A 15512-nucleotide genomic window follows, 5' to 3' on the forward strand; every position below is an offset into this window, starting at 1 on the left:
TTTCCACCAGGACGCCCAGGTGCGCGGCGCGGGCCGGCTCGGCCATCACAGGCGCCGGCCGCAGGTGGCAGCACCGGCCCCGTGGGCCGCCGCCGCCGTCCTCCTGCCGACGCAGTGCAGGCAGCCGGCCGGCAGGGTCCGGGGCGGGGCGCCGAGCCGGCCGGGAGCGGCCAGGCCACGCCCCGAAGCGCGGAGGGCGCTGCCCTGCCGGGTGAATCATCGCCCGCGGCGGCCGCGCGCCGAACCCTGGCCGCGCCCCTGCGGAGCGCCGCGCCGAGCAGCAGCTGAGACTCTCGCTCGCTCGTTGGGCGGCAGCGCGGGCACCGGGCCGACCATGGCGGGCATCGCGGTCAAGCTGGCGAGGGACCGGGAGGCGGCCGAGGGGCTGGGCTCGCACGAGAGGGCCGTCAAGTACCTCAACCAGGACTACGCGGCGCTGCGGGACGAGTGCCTGGAGGCCGGGGCGCTCTTCCAGGACCCGTCCTTCCCGGCCCTCCCGTCTTCCCTGGGCTTCAAGGAGTTGGGACCCTACTCCAGCAAGACCCGGGGCATCGAGTGGAAGCGGCCCACGGTAGGCGGCGGGCCCGCGGCGGGATGCGAGGCGGGCGGGGCGCGGAGACCGGGCCTCGCGGCAGCCGAGAACCAGGCCCAGCGCGCGGGGAGCCCGGGGAGCGCGCAGAGCCGAGCCCCGCAGCCGGGAGCCCCGTCCCCGCGCTGCCCAGCCGGGGACTCTGCAGGCGCGGGGTCGGGGGTAGCTCCGCGGTCGCCCGTGTCCCCTCTGCCACCCACGGCGCCCGCAGGACGGGCCGAAGTCCCACTAGCAGGCCCGCCAGCAAAAACTCACAAAAACTCGGTTGATATAGGGGGACCTGGAGAAAACTTGTTGGACTCCGGTGGGGAGAGAGTCTGCGGAGAAGGGAGGCGGGGTGCCGGGGCGGGGGGTGAGTGGGACATTATCTAACCGGGAAAAGTCGGTCTCTAACTCCGTTAGGCTGCTTCAGGAATGGAGAAAGTACACGCCTGGCCTGGCCCTTTGTGACTAAGGATTGTCTCACGCAGCGACGGTTAGATTTGTCCAGTCGGAGTTTCCTGTTTATTTTTCCAGATGGGGGCCGACCTCCCCGTAGCATTTACCCTGGTGATTATCAAAAGGACAGGGGAGATGCAGCCAGGAGCCAGCTCCTGCTCCTTACTCACCCTCCCAGAATCCTCACCCCGGCATCTCAGGGGCCCCTCGGTGTTCCCTTATCCGCCCCGCTGGGTCTCTGTCCTCCTTGCCCTGGCAGGCCTTGGCACAGTTTCCTTCCTGATCAGTTTGTCCATCCTGTTTCCCCTGGAACCCCTCCTGGCCCCATGTCCTATGGGACACCTCACCGATCTTCCCCCACCAAACCTCAAGGAGGCTTCCTGGGAAATACAGCCTCTAGATTCCTGTTAGGAAAATAAACATTCCTGCCCTGCTTCCACTTCTCTGAGCCCCTCACCCCCACCTGCTAGTCACCTTCTGTTACCCCAAACCCAGCCCGTAGGCAGCAAGTTCAGTAGGAAGTGTCCTTGGCCTGGAGCACTTGAGTTCATTTCTTGCTAACCTGCGTGAGCCGTTTAACCTCCCTGCCTCCGTTTCTTCGTCTAAAAGAAGAGGTGATGCCTAAATAGTTTCCTCTCCCCACTGGCGCACCAGGCCCAGCACCTTTTAGTTTCTCAAGGGCACCCAGCTCTTTCCTGCCTCACCTGCCAGGGATGCGCTTTCCTGGTTTTCTGGAGTCTGGCTCACTTACTCCTTGGGACTTAGTTAGATGTCACCTCCCCAAAGAGATCTTTCCTGACCATTCTTAGCAGCCCCCTTCTCATCTTGTTATTCTTTATCACTGAACCCTGCTAATTTCCTTCATAGCATTTTCACAACTTATAAATATAATTACATATATTTGTTTGTCCTTCCTAGTGAACTGCAGGGACCATGTGTGTATTGTGCACCAGTCTATCCCCAGTGCATTCAGAGTATGCATTCATTCGTTCATTCATTCATTTAACAATACTTATCGAGCGCCTGTTATATGTCAGGCAGTGTCTTAAGTCCTTGGGATACATCTGTGAACAAAGACTGACTATTTGTGGAATGAGTGAATGCAAGACTGTAATTAGCCTCAAACAGAATTACAGCTGTGAAAGTGATAAACGAGAGTGTATTCGCCTTACATTTGTATAGCCCTTTACAGTTTACCAAGTGAATTTACATACTTCTTTGCTTATTCTTTCATTCACTCAATAAGCGTATCTTGAACACCTACTGTATGCCAGACACAGTGCATATGGTTTCTGCCTCTGAAGGCTTTAGGGGCTAGTGAGGGGACACGGACAGGTCACCCAACAGTTGGAAATGCCTGTAGGACTTCCAGATGGGGAAATAGAGATCTGAGGCCATTTTAGGGCCCCAGATTAGGGCGGGACAGGGTGTACACTGCACAACCAAGGGGGAGGGTAGCTGTTATTGTCCCATTCAGCAGTTGAAGAAATTGAGGCTGGGGAAGGTTTAACTATTCGCTCATGCAGGTGTCTGGGGTGGAGCCAGGACTGTGTCCAGCCTATGGGTGTCGAGAGCCACAGCTCACAGCCGCCCTCTCTGCCTTCTCAAACACAGCTGTGATTCGGGTCAGGCAAGGCGAACAGACACTTGTCCACTGGATCTAGACGGAAGCAAGTCATTGGTAACTGTAACAGAGCAATTGCGATGTCATAGAATTGCAGTGCGGTAGAAGCCAGATGGCTGTAGACCCCAAAGGAAGGAACCGGAAATGAAGAGCGTGCCCAGCTAATTCCAGAAGGGTGCCTGTGAAAGGAGAGGAGGAAGAGTGTCAGGGAGAGTGGGACCTGGGGCTTGACAGGCTGGTTTTCAGATGAGAGCAATTGGAATGTGTTATATGTCAAGTCCCAGAGAGAAAAGCAGTGGGGAGACGGTGAAACGGAACCACAAGGAAGTGAGAGTAGGGTTGCAGGAGGGAGGCAGGGGAGCAGGCCAGCCCTGGAGCGGGGGCTGCCCTTCCTCAGAGGGTACTTCCCGGCACTGGCCACAGAGGGCTTGGGGCTGGGAAGGAGGCTGAAGAACACATGGCTGAAGTCCCTGTGGGCTGACGCAGAGGCACAGCGAGGAAAAAGCCGGCACCGTCCGAGGGTGACACCAGTCAGGTGGGAGCGAGGGCAGGTGTGTGAGTCCCCACCTTACCCTGAAACATCTAAGGCCTCTGAGTGGTTTATGATTTGTTTACACTCAGCTGGCTGAACTCAGCCTCAAACCTGCATCTCCTGCCTCAAGTTCAGTGATTATGATCAACTCCTCCAGTAACAATTAACAGTAGGTGACTTTTATAGAGCGCTTACCAAGGCACGTGTACGTAGTCATCTCATTTAACCCTCAGAACAACCCGATGTGGTAGGTACACTTGTCAGCGCCATCCCCATTATACAGATGAGGAAACTGAGGCTTAAAGAGGTGAAGTAACTTGCCAGGGTCATAGAACCCATATAAGAAGTGACAGAGCCAGAATTTAAACCCAGGTTGTCTGACTCCAAAGCCCAAGCCCTCAACCCCTTTCCTGGGACTGTTAAGTTCCGTATTTAATTCCGTGCCCTTCATGTTGTGTACAAGTTTCAATTTCCTGAAGCATCTCTAAGGGCCACTCTAAACTTTGCCTTCTTTGGAGCGGGTGCCAAAGGTGTGAGGAAATTTCTCAAACATAATGGAAAAATCCTTCTGGGGTAAGTGCCTGGGACACTGAGGATTATCAGTATGATTTTTGGGCTCCCAGCACCAAACCCAGTCTCTTCCATCAGCAGGATAAGTGTTTGGCTGGCAGGCCTTGGGCAAAGCTGGCTTCATTTGCCTCCGCAGAAAAGCATTCTCACTGTCCCTGTCATTCCCCCAAACAGACCAGCCTGAACAGGGAAGGGACAACACAGAGGCATGAAAGGAGTGTGTTCTGCTGCGGATTCCAAAAGAGCCTCTACAGCCTAAGCCGGGATGGCCAGGGGCTAGATCCAGGCCTCACCCAAGAAAAGCTTCTGCTTGACAGGGAGGGGGGTGGGGGATGGGTGCAGGGGGCCGGGCGCTATGGGCTGGAGCTCTTACGAACCAAGGGGTCCAGGCCAAGGGAAACCCAGATTTATGCCCTGACTTCCTCTGTGGTTTTGGGGTGGGGCTCTTCAGAATCAGGAAGCATACTCAGAGAGGGCTGCAGAAGGGCCAACACTGTGCAAGGTTGGGTTCCAGCAGGCGACTTGTGGGACAGCCCTTGGAGACTTGTTAGTAATCCATTAGGGGCAGGGCAGGAGGGAAAGAATATATGGTTTACACTGGTGAGTTCAAGTCCCAGTGCCATCTACCGCTTACGAGCAGGGTATCTTGGGACATGTGGCTTTCTCTCTTAGCCTGTTTCCCCACCTGTGAAATGGTGTCTCTGTCCATCTGTGTTCCCGAAAGGGCTGCCTGAGATAAAGTACCACACACAGTACTGACACACAGCAGGCTCAGGGGTATGTGGACCCCCAAGTATCATGGCCTATGGACGAATCCAGAAGGCTAGATACCTTCCCCTGCCCTCAAGAAGCGTGTGAGTGTTAGGAAGACAGACTGGTACCCAGCACCACCACCTAGCACACAACTAGCTGCTAAATTGCAGAGTACACATACTCCGGGATTCAGGATCTAAAGGATGGGTGAGGGCTAGACTGTGAAGGAGGCCTTCGTGGAGTTGGTGGCAGTGGGTCTTGAGATACGGTAAGATGTGGACAAGGAGAGAAGAGGGTGGGAGAGGGAGGAATTCCATGCAGCAACAGAGGAGAGGGACCTGCGTAGTGGGCAGGGCAGCTCCAGAGCGTGGACCATCTCAAGGCCCCCAGAGGAGGCTGGACTTGACGCTGCCCTGGCCCTAGGAAGTAGCGTCATGAAGTGGGCTGTAGGCAGTGTGGAGTGTTGGGGTCCAGTGGAGCAGTCGGGGTCCCATGGCAGTCTAACTAACTGCATAGCTTTCCCTAGAGGGGAGGGGAAGGGGCGGAGGGGGTCTGATGCACCTTCTGGGAACCTGTGGAGTGTTGGGGTCCAGTGGAGCAGTCGGGGTCCCATGGCAGTCTAACTGTAACTGCATAGCTTTCCCTAGAGGGGAGGGGAAGGGGCGGAGGGGGTCCGATGCACCTTCTGGGAACCGAGGTGTCCTGACTACAGAAGCACATGTCAGGTGGGTTGACAGCACTTTGTGGGTCTCATTTCCAGGAGATCTGCGATGATCCCCAATTTATTACTGGAGGAGCCACTCGCACAGACATCTGCCAAGGAGCCCTGGGTAAGTGATGGCATCTCAAACAGGCTACGGGGGCTTGTCTGAAAGGCTGTGGATAGAAGGGGTGAGGGGTGATCTATGGCTCCGCTCCCTTGCCAGAGAGTTTGGAAATTTCCAGTTCTAGAAGCTTCCTGGAATGTCTTATCCCCTGAGGACCCCATGCTGCGGCAGACAAATGCACAGATGTGCAGTGAGGCCTCCTGTGTCCCCTGCACTGGGCGAGTTAGTTGCTGAAGTTACAAAGACACTCCCACTAGAAGACAGAGGAGCTTCTGGATCTTAGCCACCCTTGGTGTCTGTACGTCCTGGGGCCAGTGTTGCTAGTGGCCCATGGAACAGTCAGGCTCTGGGCTGAGGGCCAGGTGGGAGGACTAGCCCAGGCCCGGTTGCAGCACTGAGACGTCAGTTCTCTGGGGTTCAGTGATGGGTTGGTGACTCAGTGTGTGGAGGAAGAGGAAACCCCGACACTCACTGCTGGGAGGAAGTTAACATACCAGGGCATGCTCAGTGTTTGCAGGACGAGCTCACCATGGTATCACAACAGTGAACGTGGTGCTTATTGTCACAGAGGCAATTGAAATGTTCATTTAAGTAAGTTTAACTGGAGTAGCTGAATCGTGAGGGTCTGAAACTTTGCTCTCTGTAGCTGAGCTCTGATTTTCTGGACATAGTGCCTGCTGAGATTGGAACCTGCTCCAGCTTTGGCATGAAAGCCCCCAAGTGTTCTTTTTTTTTTTTTCTTTAATTTATTTTATTGACGTATAGTTGATTTACAGTGTTGTGTCAGTTTCTGCTGTACAGCAAAGTGATTCAGTTATACATATATTCTTTTTCATATTCTTTTCCATTATGGTTTATCATAAGATATTGAATATAGTTCCCTGTGCTATACAGTAGGACCTTGTTTATTGCTGTACAGGACCCAAGGTTTCTACAAAGAAGTCTTAACGATGGGGCCTGGGACCACTATGTAAGATTCTCATAGAATCCACGCTCATTTTTTTTACTCATAATAGATATGGGCCTATGATCGCTGGAGCAGACTATGTGCTGTGAATAACCAAAAACTTGTTTCGAGCCATCAGCTTCAACTTGCTTTCCAGACTAGTCTATCGGTAACAAAATTAATCATCTTGAATTGTACCTTCTTTCCTGGCCCACCCAGCAGAGGTTCTGTCCTGGGAATGACTTGTTTGAGGTCATCCAACAGCTGAAGTGAGGGCCTAGAATGCAGATGCAGGCAGTCTGTGTGTTTAACCCCTGAGCTAGGCTCCCCAGACGGGGCGTGGAAAGCTTTCGGTCTCTGAGGGATGTCAGGGCATTTGTGTGCATTGTTAGGAGAGGCACACTGGGAGCCCCTTGTGAAATGGGTCTCGGAGAGCATGACCCAGGGCTGGGCGGGCAGACACCGCTCTCTGAGCTCAGCCTCTGTGTGCAGATTCCTGAGATGCCAGAGCACATGCTTACCCACAGAAACATACCTCCCATCTCCGACCTTCTCTCCCCCACAAAAGAGAGATGCCCAGGGGGCCTAGGGCATCTAGGTGGGTGCTCCAAGAAAATCCATTGGTTAGAGAAAATGGAAGTTAACAGGGCTAGAAGTTGATGGCGACTTGGACCAACCATGGGGGCTTTAGGAAATCTGGAAACAAAAATGACAACTGTCATACCTGGGCTAAATTCCACACCTAGACTAAACATCTACTTTAAAGTTTAATGACATCTTAAGGGCCAAATTGCAAGATTTAAGTCCTGGTTAAATACTGTCAAGCCATTTGAAGAGGAGACTCACAAAGCTTACACTCCTGGGGTAAAAATCCCAATGATATGCACCAAATCAAATAGAAACAAGATTAAGTGTAAGTCCTTTAAAAGGTCTGTAATTTCTAAGGTTTTTTTTTTATACCACACTGGCCATTTTGTTCTCTTGGCCTTTTATTTTGGAGGATCTGGGTTTGATTACGATCTGTGAAATGTGGTGGACTGAACTCTCACTCTGATTCTGGCATCCGGACACAGGGTGGGCATGGGGTGGTGACTGTCACCAGGTCCCAGCAGGTTCAGAAGCATCAGGAACAGGGGAGCCACGGCAGTGACACCTGGCCACACAACCAGAGATATGAGTCAAGGCTCAGCTCTTAGTTGGCAGACCGTGGGCACGTCATCACTTGGAACCTCAGTCTCTTCTGAAAATGGGAGGGAGGGGGAGAGTCAACGGGGTGACCTCAGAGATCCCCTACGATGGGGCAGTCAGCTATTCTAGAGTCGTTCCTCATGCCTGACACTGAGTGTAAATCTTGTGCTAGAGAATCAAAGCACCAGGGCAGATCTCGTATCTCAGAGCAGGAATGATAACAGCCCCTATCACTGTATAACAGTATGCAACTCATGGAGCATTTTCATTGCATTGTCTCATGTAATCATCCAAGTAAATATTTTCATCCCCACTCTGCAGATAAGAAAACTGAGAAAGGGGGTGGGGAGCCCATGCAAGGCCACAAAGCTAAAAATTGCCGAAGGAAAGAACCCTGATCTGATTTTAAAGCTTTCCACGCTCTTCTCACTCCCATCACAAGTGGCCATGAGGCTATGTTGAGGGATTATGGAGGTGAAATTCTCAAAGCAAAATTTATTTTCCTACCTGTACTTTCTACCCTGAGACTCACTCAGTGCACCAGTGAACCTGGGCGGGGCCCATCCTGGGACTTGTACATTTCTCAGCCTCCTGCCTCACTTCACAGGGCTGCCCAGCAATGGTTAATCCACCAGCTCCCACCCACTTTCCCAGAGGGTCAGCTGGAAGCCTCACCAGAGTAATTCCAACCATGTTTGCAGAACTGCTCTGACGTGAGCCATCTGCTTTGCAGACCTTGGTTGTGCTCAGCATTGAGTCAGTGAAGAAAAATCTGCCCATCTGGAGGAAGGGCTGGAGACCCAGGCTGAGCCTCAGCCAGGCTGGCCCTACAGCTAAATATGGCTCTGGAGTTGCTGCTCTCAGCCTCTTCTTACAGGTGATGGCCATGGAGTGGCCCCAGGAGCCCAGGAGATCCCAGAGCTGAGCTCCTCCTACCTTTGGTTTTCACTGGGCCACTGCTGGGCTTTAACCACTGCCCCCTCATAGCCCCCCATGGGCCCCACAGCCTTCAAAGCTCTCAGAGGGAGGTAGCTGACCTGGCCAGGTGCCCCCATAGGCCCTCGGCTTCCTGTGGGAAGGCTCGAGGCTACCAACGCTGTCAGAGCTGTTGAAACCGCACAGCCCTGTGTTTTTGTAACCTGGCCCCTCAGAGGTGGATCACCCTGCCTCTACCCCTAAAAGTCACGTGGGCCCCCAAACACTGGGAGATGTTTGGCTACAGGGTGCCCCTCCCCACAGCCCAGCTCAGCAGAGAGTGGGGAAGGGCAGGGCCAGTGGGAAAATCGTGCAGGAAGGAGGTTTCCAGTTCCTGCTTCCTCCCCTGCTTACTAGCCTGGGTGACTTTGGGCAGGTTACCCAAGCTCTCTGAGCCTCAGTTTCCTCTTCTATAAAATGGGAATAATGATAATACTCCTTTCCCAGGGCTGTGATGAAAAATGCGATTAATATAGGCAAACACATTGGCAAATTGTAGAATCCTGAACAAATTCAACCTCTCCCTATTTTCCCATTTTTAAATACTGTAAATAACTTTTTAAATGATTCTTAAATTATAATTTTTTTCAGTGTCTGCAATCCATTTTATTTTAATATAATCTAAACACATACCATTTAGAATCAATTGCTTTCCAAGCACTCACAGTTATCTCCTTAGAAGCTTTATATACAGTGACATCCTTAACATTCTACCAAAGAGAAATGGGCAGCTGAAAGCAAAAAACCACCACAGGAAACTAATGGCCTATAGATCTAGAAGAATTCAAAGAGTAAATTAAAAGAGGTGGTATATATAAGTTTTATCCAAAGTCACTGATATCCCAACCTATCAACTCATTGGATTTTAGCAGACATTATAGCTAAAATTCAGTTTATTCAGAGAGTAAGTTTACGCATGGAAGTACAAACAGCACCTGCCTTGCTATCCTGGGAAAGCTAGGGAAAAGGAATGGAATTTAGGTTTGCCATTTTATACACAACATGATCTCCCCAAGGCTACCTATACTGCTACATCATGAACTAAAATTTGAATCTGAGACCAGCTGCAGAAATGTCATAGAAATAAGACTAAACTTCAGTGTCTACAATCAATTTTATTTTAATATAATCTAAACACATACCATTTAGAAAATACCAAGAAAAATTTATGTACAAGAGTTGATGCTGTTGCATTCGGATAAAGCTGGCAAGTTCTTGCTACTGGCATAGCCGAGGAAACCTAATATATTGGAATAGATGTTGTGATGTTTGGCCCACAGTTTGATAGCTCTCAGGGTTAACCTGAAGTTGTCAATGTTTGGTACTAGATGTACAATTTCATTGGTTACCCTGCAACCATTAAGACTTCCTACGCATCTTATATTTAAATTTTTAAGCAGACTGTCATCTCTTAAGCCCAAGTCTCCTGGAATAGTCTGCAGTGCTAATCCTGCAAACAAAATATCAATCTCTATCCCATCAAAACACAGTTTGATAACTGGTACAGATGCTTCTTCAACAGCTCTTAAATCTTTTACTTCTTCCTGTAATTTCAGCTTATCATAGAATGAGGTGAAAAAAATCACTTCGATCAACATGTCTTGGTGCAACACACAATGCATCAATATCGGCACCTTTTGTATGTACTCCTAATCTCTAAGATCCAAATGTAAAACTTTTTCCACCTCTATTTTCAATTACAGATTGTGGAAGATTCTCGCTTTCACTGATTTCTCATATCCACTCTTTTACCAGGTTATTTAATTTTCCCCAAATTAAAATCCTGCGCTGCAGTTCCTCTTCCTCTTCAAAAACGCCAAAGGGCTTCAGAGTCTCAATTAGTTTCTGTGTAAGCAGGCCGTCACTCTCCTTGGGGGCTGCTAAGCTGATGGGAGAGGTAATGCCATACTGCTTCTGTGGCGGCTATGTTTGCTGTGATCCCTGCGTTGTAACTGGAAACCGCATGGTCTCCTGCGCGGGCTCTGCCCGGTCACCCACCCCCCGCTGCCACCCTGGGCATGACCCACTGAGACGGGGGTGAGGGGTGCCTGCCTCAGCCCTGGGTCCAACCCCCTTAAATTATAATTTTTAAAAGCCATTTTAATAGGTGCCTTTTAAACATTTTAATAGACTTTGTTAGAACAGTTTTAGGTTTACAGAAAAATTGAGATGATAGTACAGAGAATTCGATACACACCAGCCCAGTTTCCGCTACTGGTAACTTCTTACATTATTAAGTGTGGGACATTTGCTACAGTTAATGAACCAGTATTGATACATTATCATTAACTAAAGTCCATACTTTAGCTTTCTTTAGTTTTTACTTAAGGCCCTTTTTCTGTCACAGGATCCCATCCAGGACACCACATTACATTTAGTTGTCATGTCTCCTAAGGCTCTTCTTGGCTGTGAGAGTTTCTCCGCCTGTTTTGGATGTGACCTTGTCACTTTTCAGGAGTACTGGTCCGGAATTTGTAGGATGCCCCTCTCCTGGAATTTGTAGGTGCCTTTTAAAAAAAGAGTGCTTGTAGTTAAAAAAAAAAAAACAACTAGAAAATAAGTGTTGGCTGGTTTGGTGGGGACAATGAATATATTTTTTCCTCTTTCTTAAAACAGTGGCTTCACCGCCAGCCCCGGCACTGCCCTCACCGCCCCCGACCCCAGTGGCTTCTCCCAGCTCCTGGGGCAGATGTGCGCGGTCCACGAGTCCTCCTGTCCTCTCCCCAGCAGCTCTTCTGGTTATAAATGCTTTTTCACAGCTTTTCTCCCCTGTGGCTGCCCCTGTGCTGCCAGCTTCCTTTCGGGCTGCACCTGAGACAGGCCCATAAACGGGCCAGGGATGAATCTCCCGGAGGCCCCGTCCTGCCCTGGCTACCCCAGCCTTGGCAATCGCACGGCGGGGTTCCTGCCTCATCCGAGGCCTAAAGCTGGGCACATCTCTCCTTGGCTGTCCCTGACCTCCTCTCCCCAGGGAGGAGAGTCAGTGGGAATCCTCCCCGAAGAACCCCCCCATTGTCATGTACATGTTCCTCTGAAGCCGGAGGAAACTTCCAGAGAGTTTGCACGGTTCCTTTGCGCCCCGTGGGCCTGTGGATCAGAGTGTGACTTTGCGCTTGTTCGGGTGCTCCCTGAGCCGGGAGCCGGGCCACATCCCTGTGTGGCCTCTGGTCTGTTTCTGAGTGGAGGGGATGGGCTCCTAGTTCCGTAAGGTCTCACTACTTCTGACATTCTGTGACTTCCACCGGCAGTCCCCACTCCCCACCGCTCCCCGCCGGCACCAGGCTGCAGACCGTGTTTGTTGAGCAATAACATCTCCACCCCAGGGTCTGAGACCCCTGCTCAGATCGTCCCCCACAGGATCAGCCGCAGAGAGGCCCCCATCCAGGGGATTTCAGAAACGAAGGGCCGTGTGTTCTGTGAGGTCTAGTGGGGTCCTGGGCAGCAAGCGTGGGGCGAGGACGCCCCAGGAGGAGGGTAGTCTGCTCTGGCTGGGCCAGCGTTGGGTGCCTGTGTGCAGCGGGGCAGGCTCTGGACCAGCACTGTCCACCAGCACCTTTCGCAGTGATGCGAACGTTCTACACTATCAGTGTGGTGGCTGCAAGCCACGTGTGGAGCCTTTGAAGTGTGACTGATGCAACCAAGGAACTTTTCATCTTCCTCAGTTTGAACATGAAGAGCCGCGTGTGCGTTATGGCCACTGCAGCGCTGGGATCGCGTCTCCCATCCTTGACTTTCCGGGCTGGGATGGTCTCCACGCAGAGCCAAGCAAGGCACGTACGTCAGCAAACATCTGGAAATGGCAGGGTCCAGAGTGAGGACTTGGGTGTCCATCAGTTAGAGGTTGGCCTCTTGGTTCTGCCACTTCCTGGCTCTATCACATGGGGTAAAGCACCGTCCTCGTTAAGCCTCAGTTTCCTCATCCGTAACATGGGGATGATAGTAGTATCTACCTCAGAGGGCTGTGAGGATGAAATTAAGTAATGCATGGAAAGCTCAGAGTGCCAGAGGCTGACACTTAGTAAGGTTTTAATAACTGCAAATTGCAAGTTACCCTTGGGGAGAGTGTGGCTTGAGGGGAGTATGGAAATGAGGCTGGGGAGGGGAGGTGGAGCCTGCCCTGCTGTGTCTTGAGCAACCAGTGGGGTCCGTCTCTAGCACTTGGCATTAGGAGGTGACCAAGGCGCTGGTGTTTGGAGAAAAGTTCAAGAAACTCGGTGAAGTCTCCTGCTCCAACTTTCAGGGCTCGTGCAATGGCCGTCGCTCCCTGACGTTTCCCAAAAGGCCAGGAGGCTCCTCACTGCCACCGCGCTTGGGCCCTCTCCTCTCCCAGCACTCGCTCTGCCTGTAGCGCGCCTGCTATTTTCAGTCTCAAGCCTCTACTTACCCACCTGTGAGATGGGAACAAGGTGACATGTCTGTCCTTTCCTTTTCCCATGAGGCGGAGAACCTTAAGGCTGTGTGACTGATGGTGTCTCTCTGGGGATCAGGACCAGAGTGAGAAAACCTCTAACGTTCACTCTTATTGCAATGCCCGATGTGATCTCCCCCCTGTGTTTTGCCGCCCCAGCTGCAGTGAGACTTTACCTTTAGTTCAACACTGTGAAGGCCCCCAGGAAACCAGGAAAGTAGATCCTCACCCTCTGGTTCCTCCGGGCGGTGAGGAAGGAATTCTGAGGAGTAGGAATCTAAGGTGGGGTTGGCTCCACCTCCTCGCCTGCTGGGGCCTCTGGGCACGGAGGGGTTGGGGAGGAAGGCGAGGATGTGGACGTGGATGGCAGGAAGACACAGGGCTACGGAGAGCTGGCTGGTCACTCTGCTATCTGGTAGTGACCGCGGCGTCCACGGCCGCAGGGAGCTCGGGGGCAGAGTCGACACCTACAACCGGGAGGCTGCGTCCTCCTGGTCCAGGGCAGCCAAGGGCGGCTCAGGGCAGGGCCTCCCTTCCGAGAGTCTGGTTCGTCCATGCAGGTTCGGTGTGCGACAGTGTGACCCTGAGGCCTCGGCGTCCTCGTCCCCCTCCATCCTCCCTTCTCCTTCTCCCTTTCAGGGCCCCCCTCCTCAGGAGCAGCAGGGGGAAGGGAGGGAGAGGGCACGCATGTGGTTTGGATCATTTGTTCTTGCTGCAGTTCTGCTTGCAGCTCGCAGAAGGAGGCTGACGCCCCATGTTTACCAGGGTTGGGATGTGAGCAGAACGGAGCACCTCCCCCTCCCCCCGACAGTGCCGATATAATGAGACGTGATCGTGGGGGGCGGTCATTCCACTTTGGGGGTACCCTTCTCTGGGCTGCTCCAGGGATGGCCCCGTGGGACTCATCGGCCACCATCGCGCAGGGCCGGGCACTGGCAGGGTGTGCACTTCCTCTGGGGAACACCAGCAGCCCCGGGGTTGGGGGAGTGCCTGTTGGCTCCCAAGGACTTCCTTCCAAAGCTGAGATGCCCCAGGCTGCCTAGGCCAGGAGAGAGTTATTCTGTCAGCAGGGTCTCAGGTCTGCTGGAGACTGTTAAATACCAGTGTCTCGGGAAGGGTCAAATTTAGCCAGAAGCAGCCTCAATATCTTGGTCCCTTTATCATTTATCTAGCTGCCACCATGGAAAGCAAAGGCACAAAGCCCTGCAGGGATGAAACACAGGACAAGCAGGGCTTGAGAGGGAGCAGGGTTTCCCGACCTCGGCCCCGCGGGTGGCTGCGGCCGGCTCATCTCCATCCTGGGGCTGTCCTGAGTGCTGCGGGATATGTGGCAGCGTTCCCAGCCTCTGCGCATTAGATGCACTGGCAGCCCTCCCCAAGCATGACAGCCAAAGATGTCTCCACAGAGAGCCAGAAATCCCTTGGGGGTAAGGGGAGCAAAAACGTTCCTGGGGGGCAACCAGTGGTAGATCCGGGGAGAGAAGGGGGCTATGGACGCAGTAAGTACCACGGGGCAGGCGGAGGGTAGTCATTGGGCATCCAGGGTGCGACGCCTGTGCTGGCAGCTGGTGAAGACCAACCCCCTACACGTCCAGAATCGCCTCCCCTAAGCCAGCCACAGTTAGGAGTACGCGTCGTCCTGGAGAAGGAGGAAACATCGAGCTGCAGTCAGGGCGGCACGGCTGGGATGTTTGACCCCATGGAGAGGAGCTCCACCTCTCCCCGGGGAGCTGCTGCAGCAGAGGAGGAGATCGGCCTTCTCTGCATCCCGGGACGCTCCCCTTGGCGGGCCGTCTGTCTCATCAGCTTCCCAGAGCAGGCATGTGCGGTGCATCTCAGGTCCTGGGGCACCCCAGGGACCGCAGAGTGACTGGGTGTCTGGGCACGGCGTCCTGGCACTGGCATCTCTCCGTGTTGACTCCTCTCTTTCTGGCACGTCCCCCCCCAAGGGGCAGACTCTGTCAGCTGGCAGGTGCCTCTTACTGCCCCTGGCCAGGCACAGATTTCAGGAAGGTCCCGGTCTCCTTGCACCTGTATCTACTGCGTAGCAATCTGCCCCACCATCAAAGGCTTGAAACAACAGCGATCATTTTCTCGTTCTCTCCTGTGGTTCTGAAGGATAGATAACTGGGCTTAGCGGGGGGACTCTCTCAGGGTCCCTCGTGGGGTTGCAGTCAGATGGGGACGGGCTCAGGTCACCTGAAGGCCCCCCACTCACGTGTTTGGAGCCTGGGCTGGAGGCTAGTCAGCTGAATCTCCAGGGTCTTCCTGCATCCTGTGTGGTCTCTTCCATGGAGGCTTTAAGGGAGCTCAGCTTCTTACACAGAAGTTATAGAGAGAGAGCCTCAGAAGTCACAGAGCATCACTTCTGCCATATGTGTTCACTGAGACAGACAGAGGCCCACCAGGTTCAGGGGAGGGACGCAGATTCCACCCCCTGGTGGGGAAGGGCAAGGTTCTAGAAGAGCATGTGAAACCAGAAATATCGTGGCTGCCATTTGGGGAAGATGCCACGGTTCCTCCCCTTTGAATAATGGCCTTGTCCTTCACCGGTGGTGACCCAGGGCCGCTCGGACACCAGCCCATCGTGGTCGGGGCAGGTGTGTTCTCGGTTCTCTGGGGCTTCCCAGTATGCAGGGCGGAGGGGCACTCAGCGGGCTGG

General features: G+C 53.1%; 1 protein-coding gene and 1 pseudogene across 2 annotated transcripts in view; one reads left to right on the top strand and one right to left on the bottom strand.

Annotated features, from left to right (window-relative positions):
• Nucleotides 1-245: 245 nt before the first annotated feature.
• Nucleotides 246-15512, top strand: part of CAPN2 (calpain 2) — a 53636-nt gene continuing 38369 nt past the window's right edge. Inside the window, exons 1-2 of one of the 2 annotated variants that reach the window (XM_024130741.3) lie at nucleotides 246-571; nucleotides 5267-5336. In XM_024130741.3, the coding sequence (XP_023986509.1) occupies nucleotides 335-571; nucleotides 5267-5336 (307 nt within the window). In that variant the 5' untranslated portion in view covers nucleotides 246-334. The remainder of the gene's footprint in view (nucleotides 572-5266; nucleotides 5337-15512) is intronic. The other variant, XM_024130742.3, reaches the window with a different exon arrangement.
• On the bottom strand, nucleotides 9115-11478 carry LOC102973366 (poly(A) polymerase alpha-like; annotated as a pseudogene).

This window comes from Physeter macrocephalus, chromosome 4 (genome assembly GCF_002837175.3).
Source record: "Physeter macrocephalus isolate SW-GA chromosome 4, ASM283717v5, whole genome shotgun sequence".
NCBI lineage: Eukaryota > Metazoa > Chordata > Mammalia > Artiodactyla > Physeteridae > Physeter > Physeter macrocephalus.